General features: G+C 37.4%; 1 protein-coding gene across 1 annotated transcript; it reads left to right on the top strand.

Annotated features, from left to right (window-relative positions):
* Positions 1–888: 888 nt before the first annotated feature.
* LOC133518780 (protein brown-like) lies at positions 889–13,650 on the top strand. The gene is made up of 12 exons (XM_061852465.1): positions 889–1,028; positions 1,649–1,778; positions 2,184–2,232; positions 2,890–3,067; positions 3,625–3,774; positions 4,474–4,712; positions 6,070–6,231; positions 6,448–6,553; positions 6,832–7,056; positions 9,806–9,941; positions 10,384–10,590; positions 13,404–13,650. Exons 1-12 carry the CDS (start codon positions 1,014–1,016, stop codon positions 13,583–13,585), a joined length of 1,779 nt encoding a protein of 592 aa, XP_061708449.1. The 5' UTR covers positions 889–1,013; the 3' UTR covers positions 13,586–13,650.
* Positions 13,651–13,917: the final 267 nt, after the last annotated feature.

Here is a 13,917-nt window from a genome sequence, read left to right as displayed (position 1 = left end):
TGTTAAAGTGGGTTTGCCAGATTATAATATGTTTGTGGTCTGTGTTACACATCATAGCGCTAAAAAAACAAAAATCTGATTGATAATTGGAAAAAGAGGATAGGTTCTATGCGGTAAAATTCCATACTTATGTTACAATTATTTGAAGAAAATGTGAGCTTCGGATTAAAACGCGCAATTTTGGTCCTATTTCTATTATGTTTTTTTGAATCATCATTTATTTAATTTTAAATCTGTCACGCCCTATTTCACGATTTGTTACTCTATGTTCTAGTTGCAAGTGTTGCAACTTAATAATAGGTACTTACCACCATTAACCGCCTGGATAACCTACATACTAAGTACTTTTTAAGCTATAAAACTAGGCGCTTACTGCTAATCTAAATCTAGCTGGCTATTGAGAGCTCACAAACTCATTATCATAGAAAATTCTCGCAAACAAAGCTTGGATTAGAGTAGGGATTTCCACGCCACACGCCAGGGGAAGAACCACCTTTCTCTTGCCCATGGATACCTGCAACAACGGCTGCAACGTTTGAACTTCAAACATGCAAACTTTAGCAAGGTTTGAAAGAGGCGGTTTTAATTAGATGAATCAAGATTAAGGATTATTCCACGAATAGTCCATAAAATTAAGAATTATATTCTCCTGTTAAGAGTGTTGTGCTAGTTTCGTAAACTCTGAGCGGAATTTACGATATCTAATGAAATTTACGAAATAACTAGTACATCTAAACTAAAACAAAGAAATGCAAATATGTATAAAACTATCAACTGTTTTAAGTAAATACGAGTATGCCCTATTATCTCACACACAGACAAACTTACAAATAGACCAAACACACAGACAAACTGCGTCGTGTTTTGTATTGTTGCGACATCTTTCTTGATGGTGCCTCGGTTCTGGTTCCATCGTAATGAGGCAGCAATGCGTTTTAAGTGATTTGTTAATTTTGAGTAGTGACACAAATCGACTGATTGAAATGTGGTGTGATTGTGTGGTATAGTGCAATATGGATTTATTAAAGGTTTGTTTTATTTATTTACTTATTTTATTTTAGAGAGAGGTTTATCTGTGTACCTATTGCCTTGGATGAGTAAAATAGTATTTTTACACGAAATACTTTACAATTTGACCCCGTGTTAAGACGAAAATGAAAGACCTGTGCGAAATTATTTTTTCATACAAACCTAGTCCTAATTTTCCTCTGTCTTTTCCTGTTAAAGGTGATCTAGACGACCGGTCTGGCCTAGTGGGTAGTGGTAGTGAGCCTGCCTATGAAGCCGATGGCCCTGGGTTCGAATCCCGGTGATGGCATTTATATGTGTGATGAACACAGATATTTGTGCCTGAGTCATGGGTGTTTTCTATGTATATAAGTATGTATTTATCTATATACGTAAGTATGTTTATCGTCGCCTAGTACCCATAGTACACGGTTTGGTTAGTTAGGGGCTAGGTCAATCTGTATAAGATTGTCCCTAAATATTTATTTATTAATTTGATAAAATGAGTAAAGATGTTTTAAATGCGTGTATTTAATAATAACAATACAATACAAGGTGTACAAGGGTTTTAAAAGTAAGCTCATGTGTGATTTATTTAATTTCTTTTAGTGTCTTATTTCTGAGTTTTTATTTTTTTCAGAGAAATGGCGTAGATAATTTTCTTGGCAGAGAACTAAGGCTGAGTGTGAATAACCTCAACGTTTGGACTCCAGAGGAAAAATCATGGCTCCGACGAGTCACCAAACCCAGGACCATGATCTTAAAGGATGGTTAGCATAATAACTATTACCTAGTACTTATACTTACCATACAGATTTTAAATCAAAAGTTGTATCTCCTTAGTTTTAGGTACGGTAAAGGAATTTAACGACCCTAGCGACTTTCATATTGATTTTCATTATGACAAGGTACGAAATGGTACAGAAATTAAATTTTTTGACTATACTTGTGACACCAGGTGGGAATTGAACGTAATGTCTGTGGTGCTAAAAAACAATGAAAGTGGGCTCTACCTAGGTATATACCTTCTAGAAAAAGTAAATAACATTGAATATTCAGTATTTTTATATCGAGGAGACTAAATATTTTTATCAATAACTCGTACTGATGAGCTACTTTTTGTATTACAGTAAGTTAAATCCACTTTAAATAACACATTCATATTTTTATTACAGTTACAGTGTGTATAGATCAAGGAGAATTCATCGCCATACTTGGCCCGAGGTAAGAATTAAATTACCTATTTTAATAATTTAAGTACACTTTATTATCACCTATAATATAGATGTTTGACGGGAATTTCGCCCGGATAGGGAATTATATTCATTAGATTTGTAGCTGGCCCCGAGTGGCTAATCCTTTGTCTATTGTCCGGTCACTTTAACTAACTTAGGTACGGATACGGATATAATTTAACAGTAACAAATACGGTTTTACACATTTCAGTACAAATTACATTCATGTCAATTTATAAGACTGTACCTAGGTGATACAGTATATTGTGCTCGTCAAATATAAATTCAAATAATAACAAGATAATCCAGATAAATTCATTGCATTAATTTATTAAATAGAATATAAGAATTTTCACCTGAAAAGGTTTGTCAAATAATATCTTTAATAAATACAATAATAAATTATACAGCTATGACAAAAAAATCACTTATTGAATACAGTGGGTTGTCCAGTAAAAAGTTTCTCAATGTGTCAGAAAGTTTCCAAAATGGTGAAGTTCCTCATGGAATAATTTCGAAATCTTGTATAGGTTATTTTATATGGGGAACGATACTTTCCATTTCCAAATTAGAAACATTCTTTTTGGTTGTAAAAGTTTAATGAAATTTCCGAAACAACTGTATGGGTAACAACTTGTATTTCCAGTGGTGCGGGCAAGACTACGTTCCTCACGTCAGCCGCTGGTAAATGCCGGCTGCCTTCCACTGGCTCTGTGGCGGTGAACGGCACAAGTGTCACTGCGCTGAACGGCATAGCCGAGATTGTGCCACAATTCGATGTGTTCATGGATGGTCTTACGGTTGCGGAACATTTGGTTTTCATGGTAAGTTAAATTTAATAATTATGAAAGTTCGTTCTCGAAGGGATAAGATGGTCCTTTAATCGTGGCTGTCACGTTCTACGCGCGACCATGTTATCTTGATCCTATCCATCCTGCTCTTCTTCACATAGCAGTAATAGCAGTATATACCTACATACATAAACGGGAATAGTATGCATCTAACTATGTATAAATTAACAAGAATTTAGATCCTTTTTTCAATTTTATCTTGAAATACTAAGAATACTGAGAAATATAGAGATTGTGTGACACAGTGAATTTTATTTCGTCTACACTTATAGGGTGTCTAAAAGAACGTCACACAACCTCTACATTACTCAGTATTCTTAGTATCTCCCTATAGATAGTATTTTAGACACCGTATGTGTAGACGAAATAAAATTCAGTTACTCGTAAATCCCGCAATATGACATAGCAAGTAGATACTTAACAATCGTAAAGTTTGTGTTAGTTGTGAAATACACTGCCGGATTTAAAATCAAGACCTACACAATTTCATATTATTTATACACGTACTCAGCCGTGTGTTTAAATTTCAGATAGAGATGAAGTTAGGCAGCTACAAGACGCCTAGTAACATATTGCTGCTCAACACTTTACTCAGAGAGTTAAAGCTGAAAGCACACGTGAAGACCAAGATCTCCTTCCTTTCGGGCGGACAGAGGCGGCTGCTTTCACTAGCCGGGACGGTACGTGTAACGGGAGTTCTATTTAAAGTATTAAGAGGGAAGTTTTTCCACTTCTAAATATTTTCTTTTCTCCATGATTTTAGTATGTTATTGACACAATGAAAAGCTAGGTTTATAGGCTTCCCTTTTTTTCAGAATTTTCCAAACGATTTTTTTTTTCAAAAAAGTGAAACCTATAAACTTAGAATATATTACGCTGAAGTGATCGACATCAAAATCAAAGTGATTTGTTACGATTTAGTAAGTGGAAACCGTTTTCTTCCGAAATGGAATTTCATAGAAAAATTACCGTTACTTCGTTAGATTCAAAAAGCTATTCTTCCGTATTAAGAAGCCCTTTTGAGACAATCTGGCACTTTATTGCACATTCTCGCCCTGACTAGTACCTTTGCATAAAGTGAAAATAGTGAAATTCTATAACATAGAATCTAAACTAGTACTTAATCGAATTTAAATTGTTGTGAATCATATTAACATTAAACTAATTTTACGGTCTAACTCACGTGTTTTTGCCGCATACGCGGCGCGCAGGCAACGTGAGGTCTAATAGTGCTTGAAAATGGAGACCTAACCGAAACATGTAAAAATACGTAATTTACCTATAAATTACACGGTAAAATTAATTTAACATAGGATCTAATTAAGGTCGGTTTTTAACAAAGTAAGGTCTAACCTAACCGTTCCATTCTTTACTTGTAGCTCCTATCCAACCCTCGGATCGTAATCTGCGACGAGCCAACCACAGGCCTGGACAGCTACAGCGCATACCTCGTGATAAGCATTCTAAAACAACTGACTGAATCAGGCCGGATCGTCATTTGTTCCGTCCACCAGCCGTCATCGGATCTGTTCAACCAGTTCAATAACATTATGTTGATGGCGGAGGGGCGACTGCTGTTTCATGGCACGCAGGAAGAGTGTAGGAAAATGTTTGAGAGGTTAGTAGGATGGATCTCTTAGTCCTAGTAGTTATTGTAATATTTAAGCATTCTGGACCAACTAACGAAGTCGGGCCGGATCGTCATTTGTTCCGTCCATCGGCCCTCGTCGGACTTGTTGAAGGAGTTCAACAATATTATGCTGATGGCGGTGGGGCGGCTGTTGTTTCATGGCACTCAGGATGAATGTAGGAAAATGTTAAGGTAGGTAGGTTAGTACGTCTTCTAGGCCGAACACCCTGAAACTGACGGAGCCAGGCAGGATCGTCATATGTTGCGTCCACCAGCCCCCGTTGGAATTGTTCAAGGAGTTCACCAATATTATGCTGATGGCGGAGGGGCTGCTACTGTTTCATGGCACGCAGGATGAGTGTAGGAAAAAGTTTGAAAGGCTAGTAGCACGTTAATAGGATATGGATTTCTTAGTCAAAGTATGCTAGTTATTTTTATAATTACAAATAAAATATTGAATATACATTTTGACATAATTATTTTTCCTTACAATAATAATAAACTTTAACCGTGAAAACAAAAATAGTTTAATCTTAAAGTGCACTATTTAGAGATGTGAAAATATCAGGTATTTTCCTAGGGTAAAATATAATTGTTACAGGCATCTTCAAATAACTTTCATATAAACCTTTGGACTAAAACTATAAAGTTTTATATTTTGTACTATCTGCGCTGATCTGCGCCCTCAGCTTTATACTGTCAAACTAAATCCAGTGTTGCAGTTTCGTAAAAAGAAACGCAGTTGTCACTGTCAGCTGTCAAATATCCCCCAACATATTGCAAATATACAACATATTTATACAATATGAAAAACTGTTGTCATGACTCATGTCAATCGGTTTTAAACTGTTTCAATTTGAACGTGCAAATGTGTTTCTCATTTATTTGTGAGTTCATGCACGAAATATTAATTTAATATAATTTACAGTAAAAAAAAAGTTTACTATCCCTAAAACGTCACATTATGACAGCTGTCAGATTTCCACGGAACTAAAAATCAGAGTCTGTCTGATCTAACCTCATTGGCAGAAACATCAACACCTTGATGGAGTCATAACACGAAAACTTGATTGAAAATCAGAGTTTAGTGTTTATTACGAGTATGAGGGACTTTGTCCATAAATCTTTTACTTTTACGATATAGGTACCAGAAAGATAGCGACTCACTTTTTATTGGATAATTGAACGTGGGAAAAATAAAGTTGTGAATTTGCTAAAAACCAAAAATTAAGCTCTGTGAATTTAAAATGAGTTCCGACGAAGACCGACTAAACCTACCTAACAGCCTACCTAATACCTAAAAAAAAAAACTATTTTTTTATTTAACTATTCGTTTCAATCACAGCATAGACCTACATTGCCCGAACAACTACAACCCAGCTGAGTTTTATATCAGAGCGGTGTCCTCCCAGGTGGAAACCAACCACGTGGGGAGGATCCTGGCGAAGTACCAGGACCACTTCCGGCGGTGCGACGAGACTGTAGAAACCAAAGCTAAATATAGTGTGTAAGTATTAAAATATAAGCATGTTAAATAAGCTGTCCTTAAATGATTGTATGTCGATATATTGCGATCTGTTTCAAGAATCGCCAACTAGAGCAACACCTGCATTGAGGGCATGCTGCTTACTGTATAGTTACCGCGAAGGAAACATGTCGATAATAGATTAAAATTAATGATAGATGATAATTATTTGTAACTCCTCTTAAAAAATTATTCCAGATACCAAAGAAATTGGTTCGTGCAAGTATACTTACTGCTTTGGAGATCATCTTTATCACTCAAAAGGACGTTTGGAAGTCATCTAATGCAACTATTTCTCAACATAGTGAGTACACTACGACTACCTGCTCTACCACGCATATCATCAGCCTTAAAAGCCAGTTTCAATTTGAAATACGGTAGTTACGCTTGAAAATACTTTGCTTTTATACGAGGTGGGGCAGGCAGCCATATGGGGCTTTAATTTCCATAAAAGCTACTCCTCAATAAGGTTAAATACTATAAAACAATCACGTTGAAGCAACAACCAAAACGCTTAAACTAAAAATCTGCGCCAATTAACAGTTATTTCTTTTTCGCTGATCAACCTTAAATTCTTCCCAGGGAATATCAGCAATGGTCATATCTACATGCTACATCGGCATAACGGGCACCACGCAGCGCGGGGTCCAAGACCTCCGCGGCTTCCTCTGGCTGTTGAGCAGTGAAGTGTGTTACTCACTCTCCTACACCGCCCTGTACGCGTTCCATGAAGACCTGACGCTGTTTAGGAGGGAAGTCGGCATTTATAAGGGCTCAGCTTTCTTCGCATCGAGACTGTTAGGCTTCGTAAGTATAGTATACTTTTTCTACGGCTACCGAACAACGCGAATTTGTAACGGGTGTAACACAGTGTGGGGTCCAGAACCTCCGCGGCTTCTTATGACTGTTGAGAAGCGAAGTGTGTTACTCGCTCCTCTACACCGTCCTGTATGTGTTCCATGAAGACCTGACGCTGTTTAGGAGGGAAGTCGGCATTTATAAGGGCTCAGCTTTCTTCGCATCGAGACTGTTAGGCTTCGTAAGTATAGTATACTTTTTCTACGGCTACCGAACAACGCGAAGTTGTAACGGGTGTAACACAGTGTGGGGTCCAGAACCTCCGCGGCTTCTTATGGCTGTTGAGAAGCGAAGTGTGTTACTCGCTCCTCTACACCGTCCTGTATGTGTTCCATGAAGACCTGACGCTGTTCAGGAGGGAAGTTGGCATTTATAAGGGCTTGGCGTTCCTCGCATCGAGACTGTTGGGATTTGTAAGTATACTTTACTTTTTCTACAGGTGTTTTAAATATATAGGACTTTAGACTGGGGCTAGCAAGCAATATCTATTTGTACCCACGGAACTGTAGCACTACGCATGGTAAACCACCGGAAAATATTTTTTTACCTACAGTGTAGTCATCCTTACGTGTCTTATCAATCATATTATGGAAGGTGGAACCAAAAAGTGTCCGTCAAAAAACCTTAAATAGGTGGCGCTACAATACTTAGAATATTTGAAGAAAAAATTCAAATCACAGGCAGCGCACTTCACTTCGTCAATAACGCCTAGGTTCTTAGCTACTCTAGCGCTACTCTGGAGAGATTTGGAACTATTATTTATAGCTGACAGCTGGACACTTTTGCAACAGTTCTGCCTATGGAGATTATATCCCTTACCTCTACCTTCCATAAATCATATAAAGAAACGTGACTTTCCAACAATACGATTCATAGACAATCTAGACATCGTAAGTCAGATGATATGTTCATTACTGCAATTATTGATGAAAATCTTATTAGAAATGATATTTTTCAGTGGTTATTTGGATGATTTCAATACCTACTCACACATGAGTTTCCTTATGTATACAACAACATTTTAAGTGATGATCATTGTGTAATTCCAGAGAAAAGTGTGATAATGTCTTCGAGAAGTGTTTGTTTACATGATAGGAAGGATGAATACTTACTTACTTATTACTTTAGACTATAAATTTCATTTTCAGTTGGCCGGGTTTGATCTTATTTAGACTGATTGGTGTATGCGAATTTAAGTGAAAGTCGTGCATGAAATGCGTGCCGATGCATTTCCTACGACCAATACGATCGTTAAGGTCGTATCAAAACCAGTTCAAAACCATAACAACACTTTTAAATATGAATCGGCCCCGGGATTTTCTCGCACGAAAGGGAAATAATACATAGAATCCCATAGTAATAATATAATAGGAAAAAAATGGTAAGCTTTCATTAAAAATAAATACCTAATCTAACTAAGAATTAATTTTTTATCTTCCAAATAAACAAGATTCGCACACAAAAAGCGCCTTTGATATAAGACTTCAAAGAGTTGCTGTTTTTAAGACTTAGAATGTCGTTAACATTTGATCTGAACTTTTAATTGATATTCAGTATTTTTAACAGTTGCTTCATTAGTAACTGTATCTCTTAATTTGAGATATTATGTTATCGGTCTTTTAAACTTGCTAACATTCTTTGAATTAGGTATATCTACCGAAAACCCGTTTTTCTTTGGCTTTTCTCCTCACATAAATATAAATAAATATGCTTCCATCCGGCAGAAAGCATGAACCTCGGCACTGTCCAGTGTGCGCCGCGGACCACCGATGATATAATAGCCACTGTGTTCGAGACTACGAATTCCTTGAACATACTTAGTACCTATAGTTTAAGCCATCAAAAACATAACTTGTAAAAAAAACGAGTCTTGCAACTCAATTCTTCTACCGTAAAAAGTTGTGAGATCCATGTACTACCAAGTCGGTTAATTTATTTAGTCCCTACTTAAGGGACCTTCTGTCTTAAGTTATTTGTTATTACGTAATTAGCTAACCTAACAACATCTTATAGTGACCATATCAATATTAAAAATCTTTTATGTTTTAAATAAATAGATTGACTTGGCAATCGCACTAAACAATCTAATTTAATATAATATGTATTACTTGTGAGATACATTGTTTTCATGCGATGGCCAAGTCATTCTGTTATTTTAAAACATAAAAGATTTCTAATATTGGAATATATGGTCACTATAAGATGTTGTTAAGTTAGCTAATTACGTAATAACTTATGACAGAAGGTCCCGACACTGATTATATTAACTGCAAATGTAACGTTGTAATCCTATCCATTTATATGGGATTACAAAGCAGTTATTTATGCAGTTGGTGTATCTAGAAAACTGGACCGAAATTCCAAAATATTTGAGTATTTCCTTGATTTATATACTAAACACTGATTGTTTTCTAATTTTGATGATCGGTCACTCAGTGACAAGTGAGTGACAAAATTAAGAAACGTTGACTAGTTATAATTCTTAAACTACTGGTTCAAATTGAATGAAATTTTAAATATACTGTGTTTATACAATGCCTGCTTGGTTCCTGAAAATTTTGGCTGAAAACGAAGTTGAAGGGGGGTCGAAAATGGACTGAACTGCTTCGAGAAAAGGATGGTACGGCCATGCCGCTTTTTTGCTCGACTTGGCGGGGGCGTGCCGTGCCCCCAGGTAATATTGACTGTTTTGTTCCAGATACCTCGTTGTGTCGTATATCCCGTTGCGTTCATGACCATCGCGTCCGTGACCGTGGAGCTGCCGAATAAGATCCTGACGTCCCTAGAACTAGTGCTGTCTCTCATCTGCGGTGGCGTCGCTGCGGCTGCTTACGGTAAAAATGACAACTACAAGTTATTTTTAGTAAATAATTAGGTATTATACCTTTAGGTAAGTAATACACCTTTCAAAGATTGCATATACTTACTTGAGAACTTGGGACGGATGCTTCGAGGCCGGGAGGCTTAGATATTGTGGCGTTAGCTGCGAAAGCTGAAGATGCCGGTTTGAATCCGAAAATATGTGTGTTGTAGTGTACTATTGAGTTCTCGTGAAAATTATCATGGGCGACATCAGCAGGGCGCAAGGGTGCAAGGGGGTGCGGTAGGTCCACCCTCCTATTGTAAACATTCTACAGTGTACTAATGTGTGTGTGTGTGTGTGTGAGTTTTTTATAATGTGTAAAATGAAGATGTATCTCCCCGCAGTTAATCCTAGCGACACCCATGAAAGGTATCCATATAGAGGCATCATTTGTAATTATTTTTCTTCCATAGGTCTTGGCATGGGTGCCTTATTCTCCTCAAGCGGAGTCATGGGCGACGTGATGCCGTGCGTGGACCTGCCGCTGTCACTGATGTCAGGGGCATTTCTGCGCATAGCCAGCTTGCCTGCCTGGCTTTTCCCCGTCAAATACGTCTCGCACTTCTATTATACTATGGAGTCGGTTAGCAGTATTTACTGGACACAGATTGATCATATTGGTGAGTAAAATAACATTTTATTGTCACTACCCATTCATTAATCGTCAAATGTTGACCATCATTGATTGGTGATTACCCAGGACCTTACATTCTTTGGCGAATTTTTTGATATATAATAGCCGGGCAATGTGATTAAAAGGAATTTATCACATTGCCCGGCTAGAAGTAGGGAAGTATTCATACTACCCGGTCCAAGTGATAAATTCAAGCTATCTCAAACCTTGATTTAATAAATGGACCACAGGCCGTCAGCATTATTAATATGGACCAGCCAAAGTAATAAATTTATCACTTTGCCCGACGATCTTGGGAATTATTAATGACCAGTCATTTATACTGCCCGGTTAATCAAGTTGCCCGTAACATTAATGGTTCACGGCTGATGGTAATTACCATACACCTTACATTCTAGCTGGACGTTCTACAGACGGACGAACGAAATAGGCACATGAATATTTAAATAGGTGTAGGCGCTCCAAAATTTGAAATATTAGGTGTACATTGTGTATCTATGAAAGAATAATAAAATCCACCCCAACCTTCATTTCCAATTAGTATACTTCATAAACAGTCAGTAAATAGCCTCATCATGATTCTAGGAATACTCATGAATACCTTAATATCATGAAAACAGGCTAACAATAATAGACTCTTTCAGTGCCTGGAGCAAAAATAGAATACAAACAAGAGAGGGATTTATTGTGATCTTACGTAATAAATGATCATCTCGCTTGCATTAATAAGACAAGTACGATTATTAGTACATTACAATACAAGTGCGAAAAATAGGAAATTCGTAACGAGTGGCGATAAATTAAAATACGACCGAAGGGAGTGTTTTAAATCGACACGAGTTGCGAATTGCCTATTCGCACATGTATCGTACAACGTTTTACAGTACATATGGCCCTTTAAATGTTTGAAACAGTAACTTAATATGCTAATTTTTGCACAAGTGCGGTAAAGTAGCACCATATGTACTGTAATAGTACATTACTATACAAGTGCGAAAAATAGGCAATTTGAAACGAGTGGCGATAAATTAAAACACGACCGAAGGAAGTGTTTTCAATCTACACAAGTTGCGAATTACCTATTCGCACGTGTATCGTACAACGTTTTACTGTACATATGGCCCTTTAAATTTTCCACATAATTACGTAATGTGCTAGTTATCGCACAAATGCGGTAAAGTAGCGCCATATGTACTGTAAAGAATATTATATATCCGCGCTATGTCAACATGAGTTTAAATTGACATTAATTGAAAGTTTGAATCGGCCTTCAGTACCCCTAGTGTAAATAAATTCGATTTCCAAACGTGACGTACGCGTTTGCGTTTAGTCTCATTTTGTATTGGATTTCGAAAGAGCGCGCCAAGCGGGACGTTTTGGAACCTCAAAATCCTATACAAAATGAGACTTAACGCAAACGCGTTCGTCACGTTATGATGTCGATCAAAGTTACACTAGGGGTACAGAACCCCTAGTGTTATTCAATAGCATGACGTGACGTACACGTTTGCGTTAAGTCTAATTTTGTATGGGATTTAGAAACAGCGCGCCGAGCGGGACGTTTTGGGAATTCAACATCCCATACAAAATGAAACTTAACGCAAACGCGTTACGTCACGTCATGCTATGGAATAAATTTACACTAGGGGTACAGGAAAATATAAAATCTCTATGTAGTACAGTCAGCGTCAAATACTTTGTAGCAGTCAAAGTGGCCAAATAGTTCGGTACACCATACTAAATATATGGTGTACCGAACTATATGGCTACTTTGGTTGCTACAAAGTATTTGACGCTGACTGTACATACTATAGCAGATAATTCTGCAGATATCTTTAAGGAATGTTTCAATTGCTTCTTTTTCGCGTTATTAGATTCCGAGTGAGATGGGGTGTAAAAAAGCTTTTACGCAACAGTCTTTTGTGAAAGATTTGATTGATAGATATTATAGATAATACCTATTCGAAAGTAATATCTTCTTAGATCGTCTCATACGGTTCTAATAGCAAACTGTCTTTCATTGAATTCCAGGAATGGAAGAGTAGCACGAATAAATGAACGATTATACGATTAATTTTGTTCAGTCTGCAAGTAACATTGGGGTTGCAACATAGGGTCGAAAAAGTTCGTGATTTTGAGTAGTAAAATACGTAGGGTTCCATAAAATGTGCAATATCTTTTAAGATTTTCAGTTTGATATTTATTGCTATTTTAACTCTATAGTTTATAATAATATAGTGATCTATAACAGGGTCGGCAACCGTAGCATGCATCCATAGGCTACGGTGTACTTGTTTGCCACCGTCGTGGTATAAAAAAGGATCGTGAGACTGAAACATTATACATCGTGGGCCAATTAAACTCGACAGATTTAAACCATGCATTCCTGCGGGCTAAGCACGCGGGCTATGCAAGTCACGTTCTAAGTAACAGGCATAGTGGCAGGCGATAAAGTTGGAACCGTGCTGCCACCACTGAGGAGTGCGGTCATAAGGAGCAAAAATTGTTATATGAGTTTTGGCCAAATTCTGCACATCATCACAACGAATAAGTAAAGTTTTTTACAGTACATATGGTGCTACTTTCCCGCTGGCATGCGGGAATGAGCACTTTTCGTGAAAACGTTGTACGACACACGCACAAAAATACACCTTAAAAATCTGTCGGGTTGATTTGGCCCACGGTGTATATTGACGTTATTTAAATTTATGTCATGTAATTGAAAATTAGGTACGTAATAAAGATAGATACGGCGTAAAATGCCCACCCAAAAAAAATCACAAAGTAATTCTCTTTCAGATTGCCCAACAAACATGACCTCCTCGTGCGTGAACGACGGCGTGTCTGTGTTAATAGAGGCAGGGTACTCCGCCTCGTACTTCCTGCAGGACGGCATGGGGCTCCTCGCCTTGACGGTCGGCTGGAGCCTCGTCGGGTACTGCGGGCTGCGGCGGGAGGAGAACAAGGGATATGCTTATTGATATTATTGATTCATTGGTGATAAAATGAATATTATAAGTATTATTTAATTAAAAACTTAAATAACTATGAGTGTTTTATTTAAAAAATCCAAAGGTTACATTACATATGGACGGCAACTCACTGTGGGCTGAACAACCCCCAAAATACAAACATTGGGATTTTGTTGCGAAACCCTATTTAAAAAATAATAACCGGCCAAGAGCATGTCGGGCCACGCTCAGTGTAGGGTTCCGTAGTTAATCTTCCGTCACAATAAGCTAAACTGGAGCTTAAAGTATAGTAAATTGTTAACCAAGGGATGAAACGGTACCTTTCACCCGAGTTAAACAAA

The sequence above is a fragment of the Cydia pomonella genome, chromosome 6 (genome assembly GCF_033807575.1).
Source record: "Cydia pomonella isolate Wapato2018A chromosome 6, ilCydPomo1, whole genome shotgun sequence".
In the NCBI taxonomy this organism is placed as follows: Eukaryota; Metazoa; Arthropoda; class Insecta; order Lepidoptera; family Tortricidae; genus Cydia; species Cydia pomonella.
Note: the sequence above shows the minus strand (reverse complement) of the source record. Positions and strands in the feature narration are given on the sequence as shown.

Excerpts from the sequence above, each read along its gene's own strand:
- LOC133518780 (XM_061852465.1), top strand. Across the intron at positions 7,057-9,805 it reads CATCGAGACTGTTAGGCTTC|ATACCTCGTTGTGTCGTATA; the intron begins GTAAGTATAGTA and ends GTTTTGTTCCAG. Across the intron at positions 10,591-13,403 it reads GACACAGATTGATCATATTG|ATTGCCCAACAAACATGACC; the intron begins GTGAGTAAAATA and ends ATTCTCTTTCAG.